At 42.6% G+C, this 27,767-nt stretch overlaps 1 protein-coding gene across 1 annotated transcript in view; it reads left to right on the top strand.

Moving 5' to 3' along the window:
* The first annotated feature begins 11,277 nt into the window (after positions 1 to 11,277).
* Positions 11,278 to 27,767, top strand: part of COLEC12 (collectin subfamily member 12) — a 94,541-nt gene continuing 78,051 nt past the window's right edge. Inside the window, exons 1-2 of the mRNA XM_068191004.1 lie at positions 11,278 to 11,418; positions 22,873 to 22,923. Coding sequence (XP_068047105.1) covers positions 11,412 to 11,418; positions 22,873 to 22,923 — 58 coding nt within the window. The 5' untranslated portion in view covers positions 11,278 to 11,411. The remainder of the gene's footprint in view (positions 11,419 to 22,872; positions 22,924 to 27,767) is intronic.

Raw genomic sequence — 27,767 nt, 5'->3', positions numbered from 1 at the left:
AAAGGGCAGGGGAATGGAGACAGCTCACACTCATAAAATGAGAAACACAGAATTAGAAGAATTACAGAAACTATAAAAATCCTCTGCACTTTGGCAGGTCCTTCCACCAGCAAAGCCTGAGAAGTCCTTTCCCCACAGTAATGCCTCTTCTATGTCATCCAAACCTCAAATTCTTCTCTGGAAATGAATGTGGATGGGACTATATTACCCTGTGGTTGTTGCTGAATGACTCAAAATTTTTCCCTCCCTTTTCCTGTGAGACTGAGGGGCCACATCAACCACCAGCAAAATTTTGCACTCTGCATTTTAGTTCTGTGAAAGAAGTAGTATCTGGCCCAATAGAACAGGAAAATTGGTTACAAGTTCCAGCTTTCTTTAATTGCAAACATAAATATTATCAACATGTAAAATAAAAGATAATAACATAAAGTTAGGCTGCCTGGTTGGGTTGATGGAGGCTTGCAGGGATGGACAGAAAGTGGCTCCATGGCATATGTCCTGCCTTTAGGACAACATACATTACTGCTCCTATGAGCTGGGCCAAGGCAAATTGCCTCAAAGCATCCCTGTTTGCCACAAACACCCACTCCTGGCCACATCTCCAGCAGGGACTTGTCTGGAAAAGTCAAGGGAGAGAAGACCACTGCCAGGAGCAGCTTGTACTCTCCACTGCTGAATGTAGCAGCATCAGCAGCAGCGAGGCTGAGCAATGGCTTCTTTGCCTTGGTGTTCAATAACAAGGTGTCTGAGACTTTTGTGCCTAGAAGTGATGGTCAGGGAGAGAGAAACTGGAAAAAAAAAAAGGCAAAAGAACTGAGTCAGAAGTTCCTTGAGAAAAAAGATCCATGTAGATGGAACTAGATAGGGCTTGTGCAAGGGTTCCAAAAGGTTCAAAGGATAGTGGTTAATGATTCCTGCCACCTTGTCTGGTGAGTAGTTACAAGCAAGTTCTGTCCTGCCTTATCCCTTTATTCCTGATCTGAAGGAGGGGATGGGGTGCACTTTAGTTAAGTCTGCAGATGAAACAAAACGGGGGCGTGCATTCACTGAGCTTGGAAGCAGTCCTGGATCTAGACAGGCTGGAGGACTGGGCCAACAGAAATGTTTTGAAAATGAAGAGCAAGTACAATTTTCTGCTCCTGGGATGGACTAAGTTACTGGAATGGGACAGGCTGGGGACTGGGAGCATGGGGAGCAGCTCCACAGGAAGGGCTGTGGGGGCTGCGGAGGACAGCAAGCTGAACATGAACCAGAGGGGCACCCCAGCAGGTGACAGCATCTTCCTGCTGGGAAGCTGAGGAGAAGATGGAGCTGGGCTCTACACAGCACTCTATGCTGGGAGGATGAAAGACAACAAGCATGAGTTGTTTAGCAAGGGAGGTTCAGACAAGATATAAGAAGAAACTTTTTCAGCCTGAGTGATCAGCCTGAGTTACACCCAGGCACGGGTGCAGATTTCCCAGAGAGGCTGTGCAGTCTCTGCCTTTGGAGTTTTCAAGATCCAAATGGGAAAAGCACTCAGCAACCTGGTCTGGTCTCACAGCTGACCCTACTTGGAATAGGAGGCTGGACCAGAGACCTTCTCATGGTTCCCTCCAGTATAAAGGATACTGTGCTATAATTTTGCTATACTAGTGAACTTTGTTCTCTGATACTTCTGCATATATTTGGGTATTCATTTCTTTGCAAGTACCTTGACTATGTTCATTTAATAAATAAAAAAATGGAATTTATTACACAGGCAAGTATCTCAAGGGGGAAAAAAAGGAACATTATGAGCAGATCAGCTGCCTGTTACCAATTTTGAAGTCTATTTTCTGAAATCTGATATAAAGCAAAACCAGTAACACTCCAAAACTCAGAAAAATCATGGTAACGGAAGAAGTAAACTCTTCCATACTTAAACTTATGAACATCCCCCAGGAACAATGGTCAGGTGGTGCCTCTGGTGCCTTATTTCATTTTCATTCCCCATGAAAATTTTTTTGCATGTATTGCATGTGGCACATGGACTGAACACAGTGCTGCTCCATGCTTCACAGTTCTCCCTGCTCTTGCAGTAATCCATTCCCCAAGAAACCCCAGCGATCTCCAGGTCCTAAAGGAAAAGTTTGAACAAACAGGTGTATGTATATACTTGTTCTGCAGTTCATGCCAATTTTGACAGATTTTGGCTGTCAACAGGCATGCTTGGTCTCTTTCCATGAGGAAAACAGCATTACAAATGACAGCATGAAAACTCTGCACTTCAAAGGGTTATTTTATAAACGTGTGACAGAATTCTTTCCTCTCCATCCCAAGTGTCCCTGCCGGAACAACAAAGCTAGTGAATAATGTGGAGTTTTGCTCCTGATCTCTGTGCTGCTCCCTTTCTTGGGGGGCAGAGCTGGAGACCTCACTGAGCTCTGTCAGCCACAGCACATGTGCTTCTGCTAGAGCAGGAGGGAGCTTTTTCCAATCTCAGTACTCTGCTCTAGCACCTGCACAGAAATGGGCTAATAACAACACTCATTTGCTGAAGTTTAACCTGAAATGTTTGGAATACCCTTTACACAAGACTCTGAAAGCCAGCTTCATACTGAGCAGTCATCTTTAAAGTAGAGAAAAGAGGTCTGTACTCTACCTGAGGATGTCTGAATGGTGATGCTGAGCCTGGAATCTGAAGGCTGTAACTTGTTGTAGGTAGTTTTATGTAGATCTGAGAGAGGCATGGATGCATGTGTTTCATTCCTCACAAATATCTCAAGTAGAGAAATTGACTTTTCTATTGTGGGAGAAAGCTTTGTAGAGCTTTCAAAAGACCTGACAGCCTGCACTGACAGAAGAAAGATCAAAACCAGCTTGTTCTCCTATGTCCTCTCCACAGATATTGCCAAACACATTTTGGGTTATGTCTTCCCTTTATAGGGTTGCATGATAGGTGAAAGATTAAAATCACTGGCCACCATGGTCATTCTTTCTTCATTCCTGAACTGGTTTTGGCCTTTCCTTAAAGTTACCCAATACTTTCCATTATAAGGACCTTATAGCCATGCCAAAATTCAGTCATCCTAGCTGTAATTTCTCCTGCTGGCTGGATGCCTCTGGCTGATTTTGTTTGGACTTCTTTTGATATTTTTTTGGAAAATTTTCAGTCATTTCCAAGAATGAACCTAGGGGAAAATGTATATATTGTTGTCTATGTCAAGAGCCTGTAGATGTTTTCCTTTAAAAACTCTCATTTCCCAGGCTTTGCATCACAATCCTGAAATCTGGTGGGTAGGTGGTCTTTGTGCCTGGAATAACATTTTCTCTTGCCCAGTGGGAGTCTGCACAGCATAGAAGCAAGATGTCAACCCAGATCTGAACAGTGAAGAAAACTTTAAGTCTTTTAAGAGTCCTACCTCACTTATTGTAAAGGTCAGAGAAGAGGCAGGGAAAAAGAAATTTCTGATTTTCAAAGCTGAAACTAGAGAACAAGACTGACCCTGCCAGGCAGTGCCCATGTGATGGAAGCAACTACACTGGGTCTGTGTGGGGTGGAGGTGACTTTCTTTAAGTGGCCTGCACAGTGCTGTGGTTTAGATTTGTAACAAAAAGAGTGCAGGTAACACATCCATGTTTTTGCTGTTGCTGAGCAGTGCTTTCACAGCACCAAGGCCTTCTCTGTTTCTAGCTCTGCTGCCCCATGAGTAGGCTGGGAGTAGGCAAGAGGCTGGGAGGGGACAGCTGACCCAAACTGCCCAGGGATATTTTCTACCATATACAGCATGCTCATCAATAAAACAGGGACTTTTTGTGCTTAGCTGCTGCATGAAGACTGACTGGGCACAGGACTGCTGGTGGGAGGTGATGAGTGATTGCCTTTGCATCAGTTGGGATCTTCTTTTCCCCATTCACTTATTAAACTGCCTTCATCTTGACCCATGAGTTTTTCTCACTTTTGTCTTTCCAACCCTCTCCCCCATCTCTCTGGGGTAAAGTGAGTGAGCAACTGGGTGGGGGCTGAGCTGCCACTAGCTGGCCTCGACCCATCCCAGCAACTCACCAACATCCAGCTCATCCCAGTCTGTCACTACCCATGTTTTTCTCAACAATCCTGACAGGAACCCTGTGGCTTCATTTGAAGAAGAGCTCAGGACTGCCCCCTGACATGGAAGTCAGTGGGATGTAGCCTTCAAGCTTGTAAACACTGTGCATGACTGTAGCTGGATTGCTGGTCTTCTGCAATCAGCAGCACCCCTCATGTCCTCATGTCCCAGTCATCCACTCAAGGGGTTTCACTCAGAGCCTGACAGGGTTGCTCTTTGCAGGTTTCACATGCATGGAAAGATGGGAGAGAAAGGTCAGAGGCAGCTTTGTGTGTAGCTGAGCCTTGTGGGGTTGTCACTAGGACTTTCAGCCAGGCTTGGAAAGTGGAAAGTGGAAGTTGCCCTATGGTATATAGTGTAAACATTGACAACAACATTGGGTACCTCGAGAAATTATTGCATTTCAAGGGATTCACTTCTTAGGAGAGAATAGCTTTAATCTTACTGTGTCTCAGTCCTATAAAACAGAGGTATTAATACTCCTTATTGTTTGCAAAGTTTAATTAAGATTTATTAAATGCTACCCTGATGACAGACATAGAGGAAATCAGTAATTTTATCTTCAGAGAAGAGCATGAACATTGCAGTGAATGGGACCTATAAGAACAATGAAGAAAAGATAAAATATTGAATGGGTGCTCCCTAAATGAGTTCAGTCCCTCCTCTGTACCAGATAAATGGAATTACCAGAGAAAAAAATTAATACACCATTATAAACTAGTATCCACATTGATACATTTTGTCAGTAGGAATATATGTCTTGTCAATAATTCCAAACATAGGCAGGTAAGCTGAAGTCCCATTGGAAATCTTTTTCTTGGCATTTCCTATCTTGTGAGTGCTCGATTTCACCACCTCAGAAATGTTTTTGACCACAACTCTTTGTGCGGTCCTGACAAAATGAAAAAGCCACAGTATGTCTTCATAGCCTTCATTAATATTTCCAGTGAATATCTCATGCTCTGCGATCTACCTGAAAGAAGACAGAAGCAGAACATTAGTTGCATTGGAAGCAACTGTTGATAATATGTTCTCAGAAGCAATCACTACCTATCTTTTGGTACATTTGCTCCTTTTGAAGTCCATTTGCTGTAAAAAAAAAAAAAATCTACGTAAACCTGGTAAATTTTAATAAAAATACTAATCAGAATGGCCATCTTTTATTTTTAGTATGTTCCAAAAAGCAAAACTTCAAAGGTTCAGCATTCTCCATAAATATTAATTTACATAATTTACAGATGTGTTCTACATAGTGTACAAAATACTTTACAATTGCAGTCATAATGTTCCCTGATTTTCAAAGGGGTTTTTTCTGTTCTTTTTGGGCCAAAGTAAGAGCTGAAGAGTTGTAATTTAATATTCCCCTGGACCTACTTACACCCACTTGTTTAAGCATCAGGGAGTCCTAATGGGTGGAACTCACGGGCTGAGGAGCCAAAATACATTGCAATAATGTTAACTTAATATAGGGAGGATTCACTGTATTTTTATTTGCTTTTCTTGCTAGGATCCTCTCCTGTGACCAAGCAATATACAAGCCACACTCAGTCCCTGTTTGACTCTGAGGTCTGCACTGCCAGGCAAGTGGTCAGGAAGACCACATATGGTATTCCAGTACCTGAAGAGATCCTTGCAAGAAAGATGGAGAGGGACTTTTTACAGGAGCACACAGTGACAGGACAAGGAGGAATGGGTTCAAACTGAAAGACAATAGGTTTAGTTTAGATATTAGGAAATAATTCCTTACTGTGAGGGTGGTAAGCCACTGCAACAGATTTCCCAGAGAAATGGTGGATGTGCCATCTCTGGAAGTGTTTAAGGCCATGTTGGATAGAGCTCTGAGCAACCTGGTCCAGTGGAAGATGTCCTTGTCCACAGCAGGGGGGTGGAACTAGATGGTCTTGGAAGTTCCTTCCAACCCAGACCATTCTATGACCGTATGATTGTATCATGCATTTGGACTTACCATGTGAGTCTCTATTGACATAACCAGCAAATTTGGGGAGTGGACACAGCTGAACCACAGTGTGTTGGTGTCTGTAAGTAGTTTACACCAGCTTCCACTCCCTCTAGTGCCAGGTGCCCTTACAGAGACAGCTCTGTGCACCACTTTACCTCTGGGAGAAAAGGCACAGCAAGACTAGAGCATGCAGAACACACCCAGCTCAAGCCCAGATGTGTGGCATGTAATGACAGCAGGCTGATGCTTCTCTGGGCTGACACAGCCCAATTCTGGGTTCCTGCTGGCTTGCTCCCACTAAAGATAGCCATAAGCTGAATGCCATTGACATTTGGACAGTCTCAAAACATGGAGAGATCTTTGCTGCTTTCTATCAACATAAATCAAACTCTGGCCAGTATCATTTTTATATACTCCAGCTGAAGAAAGAGCTGACCTGGTTAGACCTCAGGCCATAAGAATCTATTCCTGAGGCAATCAGAATTATTTTTCTGTTTGTTGAAAGATAAACATACAATGAGCAAACAAAATGTCATAAGTAATATATAAAAATCTGCTTCTGCAAGGATCCTAATAAAGTTGGCACTAATTATTTGGTCTTGGTTTTAGTGTCTTCAACATTTTAGCACACTAGCAGTAATGGAATTACTTTTCATTATGGAAATTCTGGAGTGCAAATGTCAAATATTTCATTGGTTTGGATACTCAGCAGATACAACTGTTTTAGAAAATTCTGACAAAAAAAAACTGTGCAAGGAAATTGGTCTGTAAATTGACAGAATAAAATTTCACAAACTTTCTGAACTGTAAACAATCTTTCTTCATTCAAAATATGAAAAAACAACACAATGATATGTTTTATGCAATCACAAAAAATATGAAACAGTGGTCCCTCAATCTCATCCACAGATGATTGTAATTGCTGTAATTTTACTTGCATTCCAGCATTTTGCTTTTATTTAAATTTAGTGCAATGTGACTGTCCAGCCTACTCTAGAGCTATCTTCTGTTTTTTTCTTTCCAAGATAAAAAGGTCACAGCAATTGAAAGACAAGAGAACTGGCACATAAGCCTTTGCATGATCAACATCCAAGTCATGGCTACAACAAGTCTGTACCTCTGAGTAATTCTGGCATACTGAAAAGACAACCAGGTGTTTTGCTGCTTTCAGAATCCCCCTCAGTCTCACAGTTAATCAAAAAATAGGAAAGGAAAAACAAAAACCAACCTCACTTGCCAGGGACAAGTCTAGATAACTAAATACTTTCAAATTATGATGCTAATTACCCAGATTAAGAAAAGGCTCGTCTGCAGATTTAACAAAATTTTTAGCAAATAGCTTCACCATTTGTTCAGGATCATTTACAAACTCATTACCCAGATCCAAGGATAATGTCTTCACTCTGGGCACAGCTCCAAAATGGTCATTAACAACAATATGAAATTGTTGTGCAGAAAAAGATTTATCATTAAAATATGTTATAATACTCAACTCTTACTTTTCAAATGCACATTTTGTATGGAACCCAAATGGTACTTACTTCAGACAAATGATCTTCCACATATGGTTCCCGTGTCACTTGCAGTTCTCCTCAATGATGCATGCAATTATTTTTTTGGAGACATTTTTAAATTCAATTGCTGCCCTCTGTATCGTATGTGAGTTCAGGATATGAGGAAGCTTCCGATCAAAAGAGAATGTCACACATGCCTCCATGTGCAAGGACCAAGGCTGCCAGGATCTCCAAGACTTGCCAAATAGCACAAATTTTGTAGATGGGTCTCTGGGAATGAGCCAGGTGAGGGTAATGGTCTGTTATGAAGTGAATCAAAGTGAACAAGAACTGAGCCCATTACCTTGGGTTTAAATCACTTTAGCACAGCCTGCACAATTTATTCTAAAGTGCACACAGGGAGATTAAACACTGACATCTTTCTCCTTTGGATTATGCTGAATTTCAACACATTTTGCAGAGTAAAAGTGAGTGAGACCCATTTTAAACAAACTTCCTTGATATTCAAGAGGAGACTGTAGCAAGAAAAAAAAATAAACAACGCACATGTGGTCGGTAAGTGCTTAGTCACACCGTGCCACAGCAACTGCAAAGCACTCACTTGGGTACATTATTTCAGCATTTGATGAATAAATTGTAACAGTTCCTTATAAACAAGTCATATTTAGGCAATATGTAAACATTTCTAAAGAAGAATGATTTGTTTAGATCCTTTAGTCCTTCTCTGAGTCTGAATCTGGCTGCAACATGGGATCACTTTGTGACAGGCAGCCTATTGTGGTAGTAAGCTGCTGTTACATTGTTATTGTTGGATGAAAAAACAGGCCTCATAATTTATGTCCTGAACTAGGGTAACAAAGAAGCCCCTAAAATAAAGCATTTCTGTGAAATTAGTTTCCCTAGAACATGGTCAAAAGTTTCCTAAAAATAAAAGAATATGAAAAAGCATATGAAACTTTTTCTGAGAAGATCAGTGGTTTTCTGCAGAAAGGCAAAGTAACTGTGTTTGGCAAATTTCGCCATAGATTTAAATGAAACTTGAAAAATATGAAAGACTGTATAAAAAGCTAAAGTTTGTGAAGGCCTGTGACTGGGCAACACAGTATTATGTTTCTTAGTATAATACAAACCTGTATTATGTAATGTACTGCACCCTAAATATGTATGTATTCAGCTGAACATATACAATAATGTACATGCTCCATAATATCAATTATCCACTGATATTTGTTAAGTGTGCTTGGTCAATTACTCCATCTCCATGATCCATCAACAATCTGTCTTCCCCTTTGTTAATCCCAGGATTGCTAAGGGTGGTGATGTTGTCTAACACCTACACCCTCTTCTGGTGGATAGACACGGATGGGTGGGAAGGAAAGAGGAATGATCATTTCAGAAACTAAAACATAAAATACTTGGATTTAAAGGAAATATTTGACACGTGAAACAGTAAATGAGTTTCCTGCATTTCTTTACTAACACTAGATTTTTATAGCAGTGTTAGCAGAAGCTCATCAGCCATTTAAATTAACATATTTTTACATATACTTTCTTACATATTCCTAACATATGTGTAAGAAATCCAGTGTGGAATACAACTTACATGATTAAAAGCCAATACAGAAGCTTACTCTAGAAATATGAAGTGTCCCACTGTGTTCACAAATTAATAAATATTTTCAAGTCACAAGAATGAAGGTAGACCCCAGGTCTACTGAATCAGTCATAAGCTCTATATGAATTCAAAATGCTAATAATTTTCCTTTCAATTAATAAGGAACATGTTTTCCTCAGATGCAGAAATTCACTCATCAGGCTCTGCAGCTTTGGTTGCTACCCTTCAGTTCATTCAGGTTACTGTATAAAAAATTAGAAAAGTGTTATCTTTTACTGCTTTTGAGGAATTTTCTAAATTCCTGCACAGTCCTGCTCCTTGCACGTCACCTGATAACACAGGTTTAAGGTGATATTCTTCTTTCCCCATCTTTTTTTAACGCACTCTTTCTGCATTGTATTTTCAAACAGAGGTACCCTCCTATGGAGAAATGGGGCTTCATTTACTGCTTTCATCCAGTCAATGAGAAGCGATGGAAAGGTTTCTTTTTGGAAACATACTCATGGGCTTTGGATCAGAGTTTTGACGGCCTTCAGTTTTGAAAAGAGAATTTTATTGATTCATTAAAATAAAAACTGTAAATTAACTTAGGAGCCTCACACCACCAAGTAAGCACGAGTGTGTCTCATAAACACTCCACTCCTAATCCAACACAGCACCACCTGATGACTGTATTCAGATTTAAGTGTTTTACTCATGATATTCCAGTCAACTGCTAGAGTGTAAACTAAAAGCTGAGTCGAGTGTCTTTGATATCTGAGCCCTGCTTTAAAGCAGCAAATGGCTACTGCAGCTGGTATTCCAATATTTTCATCAGTCCCAAACTAAAGGTACTGCCTCCAAGTCAGCGAAACATGCTCAAGCTAATGTCAACTCAAGTAATCAGAACAACTGAAGGAATTCAGATTTCTGAATCTGTTCTTTCATTTTTGCTCTAGAATGACTACTTTTGGTGGATTTAATCTTCCATTCCTTGCTGATATAAGATCATACTTGATAGGGTTCCAATGCTTTTTGGCCTGGTGTTAAATTAATGCTGTGACCCTGAGCCATGACCTTTCTGGTATACTGTGGTCCCTAATGGAGCTATTGACCCTCTGAAAAGGCCATGTAGTATAATAATTTCTTTGGGCATCCCTACATTCAACAGGCTGTGGTACCTCTAACTGCAAAGGCAAAATTGTGTGCGTCTTCTCACTGCATCAGGAGGGACTCTCTGCTGCCTCCACTACTTTGTTCATCCCCAGAATGAATTGGGGCACATTGCACCTGCCCTGCCTCATCAGCACTGATGTTAACACTCAAAGCTGGATCATAAACATTTATCACTGCCTTCAATTGCCTAAAAACTGGTAGCTTTGCAGAAAAACAAACCATGCCTTTCATGAAAACAAGAGCCTGGAAACGATCCCTTATTCCTGGCATCATCCAGAACTAGAAAAATAAAAGATGACTGGCCTGTATATCCCTAATCCCACAAATATTTACACACACTCTCCAGTGCCTGTATTGCACGCAGTCCCATTGAATCCAACAGGACTACTCGTGGCCCTTCGTTCAGCACCAGGGTGAATTTCGCACATCCTGCAGCCTCTTCCCAGGAGATAGCTATGCACCCCCGCTCCGGGATCCCTCCGTCGGCGTGCCGCGTGTGAGGCACGCTGCTGTGGGGAGCCTGCAGAGATCACACTCACGAGGAATCCCCCAGGTGCCTGCACGGCCGTGGGGAGCGCAGAGTCAGGACCGTTCTCCTGCCGGGGACAGCACATCCCGCTTCAGCTCCCCCGGTCACTGACGGGTGCCCTGTAGCTCCCGCCCCGGGCTGCTCCCCACGGACAGCCCCTGCTGCCCACGGTCCCGCAACCCGGGAACCCCGCGGTCCCGCAGGACGCGGCGGGACGGGGCGTGACAGCCGCGGGGCGCGACACCCCCAGCCCCATCCGCCGGCGGGACCCCGAGCCCGCCCCCGCCTCCCGGCCCCGGCCGCGGCCCCTTCCCCGGGGCGGAGGGAGGGAGGCGGGGCCGAGCCGCGGCTCCGCGGGGCCGGGCCGGGCTCCGCGGGGCTGGTGGCGAGAGCTGGGTGCCGTCGGCGGCCGAGGAGCGAGGGCGAGCGGCAGCGGCCGGGGCTGCGCAGCAGGGCCCGCGGCGGGGGCATGGCCCGGCAGTAGGCAGGGAGCGCTCCGCCGCCCGCCGCTCCCGGCGGCAGCCCCGCCGCGCCCCGTGCGTCCTATGTGAGCCGCCCCGGCGCCAAGATGAAAGGTAGGGACGGGAGCGGAGCGCCCGCTCCGCTGCCCGCACACGTGCACCGGGCACCGCGGGCAGGGCGGGATCGGCGGCGTGCGGGAACACTGTGCGGGCACGGCGCAGGCGGCGGGAGCGTGGACAGCCTTCAGCAAGGGGACATTGCGGGCAGGGCGGTCTTGGGGAGGGTGCCCGCGGGACGAGCCGAAGCCTGCAGGGTGCTGGCGGGACACGGTGCGGGCAGGTGGCGGGCAGGGCACGCCGCTGCGGGCAGGGCACGGGCAGCCGGTGCCGGGAGAGGCACAGCGGGGGTCTCACCGCGACCCCGGGGTGCGAGGTCTGCGCCGCCGCCGCGACTCGGATTGTGTCGGTCAGTCCCGGTCCTGGAGGGGGCTGTCCCCGTGTGAGTGTGTCCCGGCATGTGTGTGTGCTCTCCCCGCAGCACGGCTTCTCTCGGCACCCAACTTTCATCTTACCCCTCGCCGGTGCCCCGAGAAGAACGAGAAGAAGAGTTGTGTTTCTCCCTGGTTGATTTGTTTTGGTTTTTTTTTTTTTTTTTTTTTTTTTTTTTTTTTTTTAATTTTTTTTTTTTTTTTTTTGCCAGCGTTTTGCGATGCTCTTGGTGTTGCTTCTAAACATCTGGCAGTGATTAGGTGCCAGTAGAAGCTTAACTGGCTTGTGAAATGTATTTGGTGTATTTCTCCTCTGCATCCACCGACTGGAAAATTTTTGGTCTTTACTTTGTATCTGTTCAAACTGAAACTTTGTTTCTTTTCCTTTTTCTCTCTTTTCCTCCCTTCCTCCTCCTTTTGTTTTAAATGGGTGGAACATTTGACCCTGTCCTACATAGCTGTGACTGAGAGGTATCACATACTTTAAAATGAAATAAAGAAGCAGATTGCCAAATTGCTACTCTGTAACCCAGTAAAGATGTATGGGGGGTGCAAGAAAGCCTTCTGTTTATGAAAATTGATAGCTTTACAGCAAAAGGCAGAGGCTTTACACACTGGGGAATACTTACAATGAACACTTCAAAGGACATTATGGAAGGTTTAGGAGTTAGTCGGGACGTTGTGAGAGTTGAATTCAGTTTTTCTTCAGAGGCAAAAATAAGCTTAAGGAAAAGACATACATATATGAAAAGTGCTTTTGAGCACCACTATGCCTGTTCTTGGACTGCAGATTTTTATTCCAGATGCCAGGAGGCCAGTAAACATCATGATAGTTACACTCACCTTCCAGAGTCTAGGACACCAAATGATGTGATCATTTATTCACTTGCCAGAGTAGCTGCCTGAAGGGAGGAAAAACTTTTGGGGGGCATTTATTTTGCAAGCCCACACACACACTATTTAAGTTACTTCTGACACTGTGGCATGGTGCCTCTCCAGGGCCATGCAACATATGACAAATAATGTATTTACAATGTTCTTTATTTATAGGCTACTCATGCCAAACATTTTGTCATCAGCTTGTCATTATCAGCATAAGTGTAAGGGCAGGAACAAACCAAAACAATGTGGATCTGGTAGTAGGTAGAACAAACCTGTGCCTGTTACCACTGAAAGCCTTACACTCCATTCTTTGGGGTTTTGGGGAAAGGTGGGATGCAAAGGACCAGGGATGGGAATAACATATAATGCAATTTGCATTCTGCTTCCACTACTCTTTGCAAAGCAGAGTAGTGGTGTTCAAAGGGAAGATGTAATTCCTGCTCCTGGGAGCACTCGCTGGTGCCCCACACTCCATCAAGAGGGAGTGCTAGTCCTTACCATTTGGCTTCCCAGATGGGATTGGGATGGTCACAACCATCTTATTTCTTTCCCCCAGAGAGTTACAGAAATCAGTAATAAAACATGCAAAGAAGAACATTTGACTGTGCTAGTAGCAAAAGAAAAGTGACAAATCATCACATCAAGTGCTTCTGCCAGTGTTAGAGAAGTCAGAGAGTCAAACCAAATTTTGACTCGATTATTTCCTTTTCTGGGTATGGACTTGGCTTTTCATGTTTTCTCTTTAAACTTGATGGTAGTGATAATTGTAGGACTGTAGAATTTTGTATAGTTACACATTTTTCTCAATAAAAACAAAAAGATCTGTTGATTGCAGCTGTCTCTGTATCTACCCTCTCTAGAGAATGAAGGAATATCTAAATAATTACATCACTAAATATCTGTAAGGAATAAATTATATTTTCCATTGCTGGTATTTGTAATGTGTTATGTTTTAAATCAGTAAAACAAATTGAAGTTTATGTTCAATATGCTGGCAGTTTTATTTCCAGCAAACAACACTGAGCTCACAAACTTTGTCATATTTTTAGCAATAATTCATGTGATTTATATTGGGATTTGTCTGCTTTAGGGTCAGATTTATCTTTATCAAATGATACTTCTAAGTTATAGTTATTTATTGGGGTATGAAGGAGCACTCGTTGCCTGGGAAACAAATGAAAACAACTTCCTCATAGTCAAACACCACCACATGTTTGAAAACTTTGGCCCTAATTTAAGACAAGGACAAGCATTGATAAAACTAAGAACTTCTTCCCACATAGCTGCAATATATTTTGTAATTGCTACTTTAAATTCTATCTGTAATCACTACTGTCATGGCAGTGTTGGTGATAAGTATTTTCCTCTGAAATATGGATACTGTTTGGATAACCACTTAATATTAATGCCCAAAATCTGGCAATGACAAAGTCAAGGTGGTCATTTGGGACTGTTGCTCCAGGATGACAGAGAAGCCCTTAATTAATGATGCTTAAAGTAGCTTAGCTGCTTCTTTTCATTCCTCCTCCTCCTCCCTCTCTGCCATCACAAGCACGTTGCTACGTACCACTTGTATAGCAATGGTGCTGGAGGACAAATCATCTGGGATCCTGTGCTTGAGTGCTGAGGTGTGCTTGACAGCTGGAATGAGACCAAATATTCTGTCTTGTGCCATTCCTCTCATTTGATACAAAAGGATGCACGGGGGAGAAACAGGTGTGTCCTTGGTTGTGTTCCACTGGAGCAGTGAAACCCTCGGTGCCTCGGGATCAGCCTGGCCTGAACGCCTGCCTTGGACCCCTTTACCTCAAAGGCGGCTCAGGGCGCTCCGGGCACAGTGCGCAGGAGATAAGAGTACTCCGAGCTCTCACAGGATATGCCAGTTCAGTTTACCCCAAGTTTGCCTCACACAGTGAACTCTTTATCAGACTATTAATTAACATAGAAGCCATATCAATATAGCTAAAATTGTCACTTCTGTGGGACTTAGAGCTTGGATGTAATTTACAAATAATGCCTACAATAGCAAAAGCTGACTGCATATGCAAGTTCACTTGTTTTTTCTTGACTACCTTGAAAAATCTTAAATAATCTATTTATATGATGGTTACCTTCTTGACAGGTTTTGTATTTCTCTGTTTTGATGCCACTGCTAATTTTAAATAATAAAGGAATAAAAGTTATAATTTTGTAACACTGCAGAAAAGACTCTCTCTCTCTCTTCCCTCTCTCTCTCTCTCTCTTCTTTGTGTGCACAAAATCAAATGAACAGTCATCTGCAAATAGGTCTTTCCTGGATAGAAACTTCAAACCAAGAATTTTTTAAAATATCCAGTCCAGAGCATGCATTTTGCAGAAGCCAGAAAGCATCTGAAAAGCAAGGATTAGAAGTGGAGTGATCCAGTAACCTTTCCTTAGTCCATTAATATCAGCGCTTATATGAATATAGTGACATAAACATGAAACATATGCAGGAGGTCTGAGTGGTGTGTGTTGGACATGTCACAGGACCCTACAGCAGAAGTTCAAAGGCACGAGCAGTTATAATAAATGTGTGATAAAACACAGAACAAATCCTGAGCAACGCTACTATACAGTCAGTGTGTGTCCTGAATTGAGTGGTAGCACAGAGGATTTTAAACATATGGATGAGAAAGATGCAAGTGTGTGTCAAAGCATGTTCTTATTAATACAGAGGAAAACAGAGCTATGAAATTATAAGAGCAATCTGTTATTGCACAGATAGAAATATTACTATACAATTGCAAAGGATATTGAGCAGAATTAGCATATAAGCGATTTATGACAGGAGTGTTTTCAGTAAGAACTTGTACTTGTTATTGCTTCAATTCTACTTTTCCCAGCCACACAGGACTAAGAATAGCATGGACAAACCTCCCTGTGAAGAAGGGAATTGTTTAAAATCTCCTGTGACTCCTTTTTCTCCTACTTTGGATAACATAGATTCATTTTAGACTGATTTTGCTACAGCTGAGGGCTGATCAGAGCCCTTTTTTTGTCACAACCACTAAACAGTTTACTTAGATTCACACTGAAAGACTGTTGTGCCCAGAGGTTCAGACACTTCTGCCTGCTAGGATAAGGAGGGAAAGGTAATCTTGCCGAGAGCTGATCAGGCCTTGCAGAGATAAAACAGGGTAAAATAAAGAGAGCTGGGACAAATATCAAGGATGAAAGCAGCTCAGTACTGCAAAGGATGCATACCCAGTTATCTTCAGCTTAACAAAACCTTCCTTATCCTGAGGTTCTGTATGTCAGAACAGAGAAACTCTCCTTCCAGTCCCCCCCCACCCCTCCCTTGGAAAGCAAAATAAAGACACTTTTTACAAGGCATGGAAAGGGAACCCGATCCTCCTCATAATGTGAGTGTGGTCTGTGCAAGTGAGGGAGCAACCTAAGATGAATTGTCTTTGGAGTTTCCACCTAAAGCTGCAATCCCTTTTGGTCCATAAATTTGAGGTGCAGACTGGGACATCACTGGGGAACAAAGTGAATGAGTAATGGGAAGTAACAGAGACATGTGTTGTTAGGAATGTGTATGCCATTTTAATACCGCTGTTAATTGCCTCCTCTGACATACTGACAGGGAGGCATGATTTTTCAGTGCACTAATGAGAACATATCTGTTTGCTCTTAAATCATTATTCTGAAATATGATATGATTTAAACTTTTAACTTCTAAGGTTGATCCTCCACACCACGCAGCTGCTCCTGACCCCGGTATGGTAATGTGGCACTTACTGGCTAACAAGTTTTGTTTAAAACCCCCTATTTATTGTCTTCATTTGTGCCTGAAAAGCAAAACGAGAGTGATTGTTGTTATACCTCTAAATTTCACAATCTTCTGTATTTGTGTGTGTGTTCCTAATGTAAGTGCTCACTTCTTTTGGGCACAGCAGTAGGAGAATAGATGAAGACCAAGATATTAAAGTGCACCCATTTGTCATGATTATTGCTTTTGTTTGTTTTATGCATGTGTTAAGTGATGAGAGACACCATCCAAGTCATAGGATAGTACCAAGGGAGGATCTCTGATCTAGGACACTGTCTCTTTCAGTCACTAAGATAAGCAGATAATTTCCCAGATCAGCAGTCTCGGTTAGACAGAGCTGAGGAAAAGCCTTGGTTTTGCTGCCAGAATCCAAGCTCAAACAATATCCCAAAGGATGTTTTGGGATGCAGGGAGGTGGTCTCTCTTCCAGGACTGCCTCAGCTGAACCTCTGCCATGGCTGCCTTAAAGACCAGGTACTCTGCAAGTGCAGAATCCATGTAATCCCTGTCCAAAGGAGTTTGCTGCGTGACAAGTTAGACAAAGGAAGTGTTGGATAATACAGGCACAACACACTCATCCAACAACAGTGACTGTTAGTGTGACATGTCAGCTTGGGATCCTGTCAATCAGGAAGTGCTTTAAGTGTGGGGTAGGATTTTGTGAGGGAGGGCTTATCAAAATAGAGGCAGAGGGGGAGACTTGACTATGAAAAGGGCCTATAAGGAAAAAGTAGCGGAGAAAGACAGAACAAGAGGACAAGTGAAATAATGCATCTGTGAAGAGAGCTGGGAATGAGCAGCCCATTAGCACAAGCAGGAGAGTGTCCAGTATAAAAGCTATGAAAACCAGTGGAAACCAATTAGACTGATGAAGTCATCAACATCTGAAGGCCACAGCTGCTTGCTGTGCTTCTGCTGGCTCCATTTCACCTCTAGGTCAGCAGTTTGAATGTAGACCCAGTTAACAGTGAGCAGAAATGCATATAAATCTGGTGGCAGCTAAAAAAGCTTTTGAAATGTGATATGAGAAAGATATTGGTGTCGCTGTTCTTGTCTGCCTGAAGAGTAGTTAATATTACAGAAACCTCACAAGTGGACGAGTTTTGCCTTTCAGTGAAAATGCAGAGATGGAGAGAGCAGCCAGAAGCAGCTCTTTGACACTGTGAGCAGTCTCTCATGAAGGAGAAGCACTTGTTACACAGTTCTGAGCAGAGCTCTTCATCCATGCTGATTCATGGATTAAAGAGTGGAATATTGTAATTTTCAACTAATGGGCACAGCTTCTTTCAAAATGGTACAAGTAAAAGTCTCTCCTTGATAATATCAGAATGATTTTTACAGAGTTGCACTGAGATACAGATCTGTAGTTCCCATTAAGTCAATAGGAAAGGCAGGGCTCTAACCATTAAAGCCCTTTGGAAGAGAAATTTATTTTAGAGGAAACTCTTACACTGGATGTCATTTTTGCTACAAATTAATCTTACAGTCTGAGTTCCCAGCCTGGTAGTTAGGGGTAAGTTCTAATGTACTGTAATTTGAGTTTTCAGGGGGTTATAAAGGAACCTCTAAAATCTGAGCTGAAACTTGGCATGACAATTTTCAGCCCAGATGCCTCATTCTCTCCTGGAATAGACTTTCCCAGATTTTGAAATGCAATGTAGAGTATTGGGGGGGTTTCTTTCTTTGAGACTTAAGGTCATTAAACAAGGACTTTGTATCCATGTTTGCAGCACACAAGTGCTCGCGAAATTATTGGATACCACGTGTCTGCAGCCACCATATGACCCAGCATCTCTAATGGTTCTGAGATCTTGTTTGCCTCATTAGTTAATTAGTTTTAAATGGCTGAGCAAGGTGTACTGTTAAAAGGAGACAGCTGGACATGTACATTAGCAGCTTTCTTTAACACCTTCCATATGCCAACAATGACACCCATGAAAGGAAGGGGCTAAAATGGAAACAACTTCCCTAAAACCACCTTGCACCAAAGGCTTCTCAGATCTGGCACTGTGGTTTTATGCCCTGTATTGTCTCAGGGGCAGATTTAGCATCCATTTTGGCTCCAGGCCAGGTCTTTCTTACTTGACCTCAGAGTGACTCATAAGTGATCCATGATTAATTTATTTAAGATTTAAGAACAAGAAATTAAACAGTTCTACTCCACAGATTTGCTTTGCCACTAGCAAATTAATCAAATGAGAGTCTAATTTGTTTTAGATTAAATGAATTCCCTCTGTTCACTGTACTAATCCCCAGCTGAACTGCCTTTTCATAATTCCCACTCCCTTGAAGCATTGTACTGTAACTTATTTAACTCCACAACTGTATTTACTAGAGGTGTTGCAGTAATAGCTTATAACTGGAGGGCAAGTGGAATTTGGCATTGGTACTCAATGGAGCATGAATATTGCCAAAATATCTCAGAGGGTTTTTTGTTTTTTTGGGTTTTTTTTTGGGGGGGGTGGTTTGGGGTTTTTTTTTTTTTGGGGGGTTTTTTGGACCAGAACTCTTACTTTGCACCCACTCCTTAAAACATTTGAAGTATTGCTGTTCAGCCACAGTGAGACAGTGATTTGTAGCAGTTTGCTGTAATCTCCCCATGACAATCTGTTCTAGCATCCAAGGAGGCTCTCGTAAATCCAATAAAACAGAAGATCTCTGGTGGCCCTTCCCTTACATTGTTAAATATAACTGGTTGCTCACATATGTTTCTGTTCTGCCCAAAATTCACCTTTTTTATGGACCTTCCTGCTGCCAGAGTTCTTTACAAGTCAGTGGAATAAGAGACCTGATTTTCATGTTTCTTTATCTTTCTTATTCTGGATTTTGGTTCACAGCTGAGAGCTCAGTTAAGTGTCTTAACTCAGCTGAGTTAGGGCTGGTTTTCCCTGTACTAAAGAGTTAATTGTTGTGACCAGGACATAACAACAAATTCTGCTTGATTGTCTGCTGCAAGGAGGAGTCTTCATATTTTTCACCTATGAAAATAAGCCTTGCCTGTATATTAATGTATGTGTATGTAACAGAAATAGTGTTCATTCCAGTCCTCTTTGTAACTGAGGACTGGATTTAAACTAAAGAAAAATATTTCTAACTTAAGGCTTTCACAATGTCCAACAAACCCCTCCTACAGCAGTTGCAGTCTTACTGAAGTGTGGGCACCGCTGATGTGAAAACACAGAATTTCCATTTCTAAGATCAGTCACTGGTGCTCAAAGCTCATTAATTTCTGCCACAATGACTTCTGATATTGCCTTTAAAAGCATAAGTCATTAAAACATACTGGAGGTGTTCGTAGTATTTGCCTTCTTACTTGGTGTATATTTTCTTAACCTCTGTAATTCATAACAGATCACATTTTCATAGTTTTCACTAGAAAAGCTGTCACCTTTTAAATGAAAACTTGGGTTCTCCTGTATTTTGCTGATTTGAAAATATTAGGAAGCTTTGAGATTTTTGTAGAACTTGTGGCAAAATTTTAGTATTTCCAGCACTGGAACAGGGAGCTGAGGATCAAGTTTTGCTGCCTCCACTGAGGTCAATACTGCCCAACAGATAGGGGAGGAGCAGGCTGGGTGCAGGGCTTGGCCTTGGGACTTAAATTTATCGGCTTGTTTGTCAACTTAATTTTTAATATTTCAAACATAGACTTCTTCCGTGATAGGACTTTCAACCCATCTTAGTCTCTTTTTCCAAAGTGCTGTAATTTCTGAATATTTAGTCTAAGCTTGCTTTATTAATTTCCTCCATCTCTTTTTTTCCTTAAACTTGTTACATTACAGTTAATATTTTAAAGTACTATATTTGCACATGATTTCAGCCAAGTTGCAGTTGTGACTAAAAGAACATTGAGCTTTGTCTGTTAAATAATTTTTATAGACTTCCCCTAAAATTACATTGTCTGCCCCTTGCAAGATAATTCACAGAGATGATGTTTGAGATTGTACTGATCAGGGAGACAAGTCACCACTTGACATAACTTCCTTGCCCATCTCCACTTCTTTGTTTCAAATATCAGGACTGCTCTTCAAAATTAGGAGGTGAATGAATAATTATAATGTACTCAAAGTTTAAGGAAAAAGCCCATCCCTAGAAAAAATAACATGCAGCATTGCAAATACTGTAAAGCATATAAATATATGTGTTTATAGAAACGTATAACATACCGAAATGGCCAAAGAAACAAAAATGTGATTAAAGTTGTAAAAGCCAATGTTGTTGGTCTAAGCAAGAAAAACAAGAAAACTAGGGAAGGATCTGTCAGCCTGAGAGGAAGGTCTTGGAGATGTGGTGTGGGATGAAGCTGCAGGATTTAAAGCTGTATTACATCAGATCCAGATAGGATAAGCCAGGTTACACTCCTGAGAAACAAAGGAGGTGATTGTGTTGCAGCCTGATAGAAGGAGAGGGCAGGAAGCTAAGGTCTCTGGAGCTGTTATCTTATTTTGTGCAGAATTTTATCTTTTGTGCAAGAGGGGAAGACCTTTCCTGAGTAGCTCTCTGCTGGGATGAGAAGTTGGTTGTTGACTGTTTATGGTTCATAAGTATTTGTCATGTTTAGTTTGGGGGCCTTGTCTTCAGATAACTTTTGGGACAATTGTGAGGGTTTGTTTGGCTTGGTTTTTTAAAGGTTTCTTTCTCTCTTCAAAACCAGGATGTGTTTGTTTTGCCTAAGAAGCATCCACTGGCTCTTCCACTTCTTAAGTGCACATCTGAATTAGGGGTCTAGATAAAGATATGGACAGGAGTGCTGCTGGCAGTAAGCAAAATGTCTTACCTGGTGAAGAATATGTTTTTAGCTGTTTAATCAATTGTTCTGTCTGAATAAAGGGTGATGTTCTGCAAAATTATGCATTTCATGGACTCTGCTGCTGCTTCAGGCAAAGTCTCCTTCAGAGACTTCTTTCTGTGGCATTTCACAGGTCAGGAGGAAATACAAGTTAGATTTTCTGCTGGAGACATGCACGCAAATCGTTTAGTCTTTGTTGAGCCTGGATACAGACTGTATCTTTGCCTTTGAATTCATTCTCCCAAGGCTCTGTGCTGTCCCAAGTTAGCTGTGGCACCAGTTAGCCCAGTTTTGTGATGCAGAGCAGCCCAATCATGTGCAGTAAATCTGTGAGCAAAAAAGATTTAACTAAATACAGACTTCTCACTCCATCACACGTGTTTATCTGCTTTGAGCTTGCTTTTCCTCCACCAGTCATTAATTGCTCCCTCTGGGAAATCCAGAAGCGGGAGAAGAACAGTCTGGGCTGTACTGCCCTCCCAGGAGTTGATGCAGAGGCTGGTGCTGGTGACGAGGCAGAGCTTTTGCCTTTCCTGACTCAGCAGAACAAGGGGTTGTCTTGGTGGAAGGAGGATGAAGACATGAACACAAACATATTCTTTTTTTAAAAAAAGTCATGGGTGTATTTTTCTTGCTGATGCCAGCCTTTTTCTTCGCTGACGGAAGGAAATGGAGAGAAATTCAGATTCTGACAAAACAACCTTGTGATTATTAGCATATTCCTGCTTGCATACTGTAAAGATGAGAACAAAAGGCATGATGGAATCATTGAATGATAGAATATCCTGAGTTGGAAGAAACCCTCAAGGATCATCAAATCCAACTCTTGTCCCTGCATAGGCCAGCCCCAAGAATCACATTGTATGTGAATGCATTGTCCTAACACTTCTTGAACTCAGGCAGGCTGGTGCTGTGACCACTTCCCTGGGGAGCCTAACAGCCAACCTAAACAACCCCACAACTTCCCTTCCCTCGCGTGCTATCATTAGTGTTTGCCCTTCCACTTCCCCTCACGAGGAAGTTGTAGACTGTCGTGAGGTGTCCCCTCAGTCTCCTCTTCTCCAGGCTGAACAAACCAAGTGACCTCAGCCATTCCCATCTAGACTTTTCACAATCTTCACCATTCAGTTTTTATTTTTCTTATCTGAGTTTATCAGTTCTGTTTCCCATGTTTTACTGGATCTGACATTTTCAGGTCAAGCTAGTGTGCATGGAGGTGGTGGACAGATGGACAACCATCCCTTCTGACTCCTGTGGCCCAGGCAAGCTTGATCAAGTGGCACACTGGTGACAATTGTGGCTGTCATTGTGATGAGGGACATATCTGCTCTGGTCTGCACTTAGCTGGCCAAGCAGGCCTGAGGATGGCTGCTAGGTGATAAATCTGCAGAGTTTGTAATCTGGAGTTCTGCTGGGGATTCTCATTGGGCAAAGGCTCTGAACTGCCTTCTGCACTTGGAGACAGAGGTGGGATAGGAGCAGCAGAGGGGAAGAGCAGTAGAATGCGTAACAATCAAGCAAACTTACATTATTTGAACATGCACCTGTAGAAACTTTTTCTTATTTTTTTCCAGTGGTAATAGTAATAATCTGCTGCTGTGTCTTTCTTTCTCCAGACGACTTTGCAGAGGAGGAGGAGGTGCAGTCCTTCGGCTACAAGAGGTTTGGTAAGTGACAGCAGTCTTTCAGCTTGCTTTTGCACGGTGCTTAGGGTAAATCAAACACTTGCTATGAAAAAACTTTTTTGCTGGCAGCATTGAAACATACAGGTACAGTCCCATCATCCACATCCAGTGTCCTCCCAGAGGAAGGTGTGATGTTTAGACTTGGTTTATTTTCCTGGCAAACATAAGGCTTCTGAAATAGTTCTTTCTTTAGGAAATTGAAGCCCACACCTGAACAGAAATTAATGTGCTGGCTGTGAAAAAAAGGGGCCATGTATCTTACATGTCCTCTGCCCAGGTGGGCATTGCTTCAGCCCCCAGACTGATGTGCAGCAGAGTTTGTAGGTTTTCCCCAGAGTGGTTTCATGGCATCTCCTGTAGACCTGCAGATGTTGTACTGGCAGCTGAGCCACAGTATAGGCTGTGCACTCCTCTGAAAGGAAAAGGGAATGATTGCTTTCTGATATCAAAAATTATTAAAATGAGGTCACTACCTTTCTTTCCTTTTTCCACTTTCCTCTTTTTTTTATGTTTGTTCACCCAAAATGGCCTTCTCATGTGAGGAGGGTAGTACCACGCATCTGTGCACAGAGGTTAGCAGCCTTCAAGGCTCCTGTTTTCAAGGCTCTTGTGATCTTTTTCTGTTGGGAAAACATTTCAGTCTCTGCAGTCAACAGTTTCACCCAGGGAAGGAGAATGCCTGTCCTTGTGGCAAAGGGAAGATAACCTGGTGGCCTCTGAGCTCTCATAGTGCCAGCTCTGTCTTGGCACAGCCAAAGGGGCTCATCATCAAAGCTGCTGGTACCTTTTCACCTATAAGCCATCAGAATAATAGTTCGTTTCATTTTTTCTGTCCTGGGAAATAGCTGCAGCAAGAGTCACTTTCAATGACCCCAGCTGGCAAGTGGATATGAAAGGCAAGCTGAAAATAAAATTGAAAAATAAGTCAAAAATTCCTTCCATCCCAAAAGGAGCAGGGGGAGGCAGCATAAGGGAATGTGGAATTTGGGAGGTGGGGATCACATTCGCATGACCTTTTCTACCCCCTGAACTACTCCACTGCTCCCTGCTGTTGAGCTTTATTTTGGATAGATCAGCCAACCACAGAGCCAGCATCTGTGGCTTGGAAAGTCCTTCATATGGCTGCACACTTTTTTTTTTCCTTTTTTTGTTTGTTTTTTTCCTTTTCTTAGTTTCCTTTGTTGTTGTTATTATTATTGTTGTTCTGGATTAAGCCCTGGAATAGCAAAAAAGCAAAACACCTTGAGAAATAGGAAGAAATGCTAACTGTTCATTTCTGTCACCTCCAAATAAGTAAAAAATATTGGTATCCATTAACAGCTATAAAAATAGGTTCCTTTGGTGTTATTCTCTACCTGGCTATCCCTGGTCAGCACTCCCTTGCAGTGAACAAGATTTTAGTGAGGAGTGGGTACCCCATTATCCTTACTGTTCCAATAGTAAGTGCACTGCTGTGACGTGATGGGAGTTTTCCCTACTAACTTGCTGTCATTTCTTTCTTTCTCCTGGGTATTGTGATGCTACCAAGGTGAGTTATTTCTCCCCTTATCTAAATAAGGGGAGAAATATAAGTAAGGGGTGAGAATATAAATAAGGGGTGAGTTATTTCTCCCCTTATAAATACAGACATTTTCAAGAAATGCTTGTGCTGTTGTGCTTGTTGGGGCAGCATGGAGGGAGGAGAGGACTTGCAGCCTGGAAGTGGTAGGAGGAGATTTCACCACAAGAGGAGGAGTCAGGGAGTTCCACCCTTAGGAACCAACCATAACTGCCTTATGCCTCAGGGAAACAACATTACTGTGGTCAGGAAGGTATCCTAAATATCTGCAGAGCCTTGACTAAAGGGGGAAGGGGATCATGAAGCCAATAGCATTGACACTGATGAGAGCTGTGTAATTCAGTAGGGTCCCAATCCAAGGAGCCACCTTTGTCCATACTACTTTGGAGCCAAAACTTCCTCCCATACCCTCATCATCTTTCCCAGCATCATGAGGCAGCTCAGGGAGGAGCTAGGCTGGCCTGGTTTCCACACACCCCTGTACCAGCACACATGCTGTTTGACTGTAGGTGCTCATGCTTTGGTGTCCCTTGAAGGGTTTATTTCCCTTTTTTCAGAAAACCTGACTCAATGAGTTCCCACCTCTACAGTCTCTGCTGCATTTCCAGGCAGCCTCTGGAGAGAGAGGGAGCCTCATGCCTTCAGCAGTGCTGGCTGTTTCCTCATTTGGCAGTGGGCTCCTCCAGACAGAAAGGTGATGACTTTTAAAGGCTCCAAACTCAGTGGAGAGCTGGGTCAGCATTTCAAGTGAAGCACCAGGAGTTGCTCTTGGAGCCTTTGCAGCTGAGCTCCTGCCTGACCAGTAGGAAATGTTACACTTGCTGTCTCGATGTTCCCTCTTGGCCCCATGTCCTTTCTGGTAAAAGAAGGGAATCCCAAGGCAAGAACCAAATTTTATTCCACAAACCTTGATAAAAGGTAATTTTGAAAGAGGTGCTATCTGTCTGCTGGCTGGCACTGTAGAAGTGCCAGTGCTGTTCCTGTACAGCCTGCTGGTGTGGGCAGGGATAAAAACAGCAGTGTGGTCTTTGTTTGAGGAGTCGTAGTGCAAGAGCAGTTGTGTTCATATATTGTGATTGGAGAAGTCTCTGTACGCTCATGGACATAAGACATGAGTCAAGTACCTTTGACTCCATCATTTGGAATTGGGAGGTCTTGTTTTGAGCAAAATGTGCTCTGAGGGGAAGAAGGCTAAAGTATAACTGGTTTAAAAAACGTGGCTAGCAGTCAGTCACTGCTGGCAGCTGGGAACATGTGTTGGTCAGCATTTGGCAGGCAAAGCCTTGACCAAGCTGCTTTCCTAGAGTTCAGCTGAGGAGTTTATTATTAGCTGCCTTTTTGCCGGAGCCTGTAGTTTGGTTCAAGGAAGTAAGAGATCAGCAGAAGGAGGGAAGGAGAGAGGCATTTTCCAGCAATTCTCATTTTGGGGAAGAAGTTTTTGGAAAGAGGACTGAATACACACTGTCTTGCACCACTTCCCCTTTTTCTGAATCATTCTGTCCTTCCTTCTCAAACAGGTTAATTTCTGAGAATTTGTCAAGCTACTGTATTTTTTAGAACATTAACTGGTCCTAGTAAGCCAAACATACCAAGCATAACACACTAAGATATTAAAGAATAATTAATATAGATGCAGACAACCCCTAGGAAAATACACATCAGATTTTTTTTTTCTCCTTTGAGCTTGGGACAGATTTGCTGCAGGGGGTCAGTAAGGAAAACAATCTTCCCAGTTCACTGATGCTGTTTACTTATTTTCAATGAATGCTACAGATGTGCAGGGTTGCTGCCAGGAGTTGCTCAGCTGCAATGCCTCCAGATTGCTGCACTGAAAAAGTGAGGAAGTGTGTTTCTTATTCCAGTTACTTCATCTTCAATCCCATTTCTCTGGCTGTTTTAAAGTTGTCTGCTCCAGATGGCAAGCTAAGCCTCTCAACTGGTTTTCCTCTACCAGATTGCCACCAATATTAACTCTTTCATCAATCAATGTCACTGGTTTGTACCACCTCATGCACAACTCACTTTGAGAAAGAATCAATGAGGAAAGGGCAAAACTTCCTTTCCAATATGATACACTTTGGGGATGCTAAGTCTCAAGCATGAGAGCTAAGACTAGTTTCTAGATGGTAGACAGAAGGATGAAATATCTTTCTGGCAGGGTTTTACTCTTTCCTCTGAGATTCGGGGTCCAGGCATCTCCACAGGCAAGGGAGTTGAAGGGATCAAATGTACTCCAAGGATCTTCCTAACTCATGGCATTCTGAGGTAATAGATGTGGAATTCATTGTGCATTTTTTTCCTTATGTTAATGTTTAAGAACTTAATATGTTCACTTTAATAAATAGAGTCTTTTAAGTAGAAATTTCCTATTAAATTACCAATTGCATAATTCAAAGCTATGGTACAATATGGAAGAAGGAATATGGTCTTTGACCTGTTGCGAAGCACACTTGTAGTGTTTTAGAAAGCAGACTTCAAATAAATGAGCTGAAAGCCCTGCTGATGAAGAGAAGCTTCCCAAGGAGTCAGAAGATAGCACCAGTACACTATAGATAAGTGGAAGACTAAACAGTTTGTGCAAGATAATTACCCTTTGCCCCTGGCAAACACAGCCAGAATTACAGACTGTGAGCCTGTTCTCCACAGAAACACTCATCCTGGCCACCTCCATGCTCTAGATAGTGAGTCAGAATCCTTCTCACCGTCACCTCCCCCTGCCCTGCTGAGCTGGCAGTAGGGGACAGTCTCTCATGTCCCCAGGGAGGTCCAGTGCACACTAAGGCACTGAGCCTTCCCCACAGCCCTTAGGTCAGGAGCTGCCAGGGAAGGAGGGATAAAGGTTACCAGGGGGCCCCTTCAAGGAAGGTAGGTACTTCTCTGGGTATCTTCTGTAGAGTATATAAGATATGACTGGTTAGGATACTTCTGTGCAGTTACAACAATCTAGCTCCTAAGCATGATTCCAGGTGTAAGAATAAAGTCTAGGAATTTGTGGACCAGGAATGGATGAATCATCTTGCCATGCAGTAATGAAATCTGCTATGCTAAAAAGAGGTAAGGAGGAAAAAAACTGGTTTAAAAACATATTTGTAAAATAGTTTTGTTTTGGTTTTTTTTCCCTGATGAGTGGCTTGGGAACAGCTGAACAAGATCCATTTAACTGTTTTCTTGTTGTGCACTTTTTATGGTATTTTGTACAGTAAGGAGTTATATATCATTTCTTCACCTTTGATAAAATACATCTGGGGAGTTTTAGGAGTGTACAACT

The sequence above is a fragment of the Anomalospiza imberbis genome, chromosome 1 (genome assembly GCF_031753505.1).
Source record: "Anomalospiza imberbis isolate Cuckoo-Finch-1a 21T00152 chromosome 1, ASM3175350v1, whole genome shotgun sequence".
Taxonomy (NCBI): domain Eukaryota; kingdom Metazoa; phylum Chordata; class Aves; order Passeriformes; family Viduidae; genus Anomalospiza; species Anomalospiza imberbis.
Note: the sequence above shows the minus strand (reverse complement) of the source record. Positions and strands in the feature narration are given on the sequence as shown.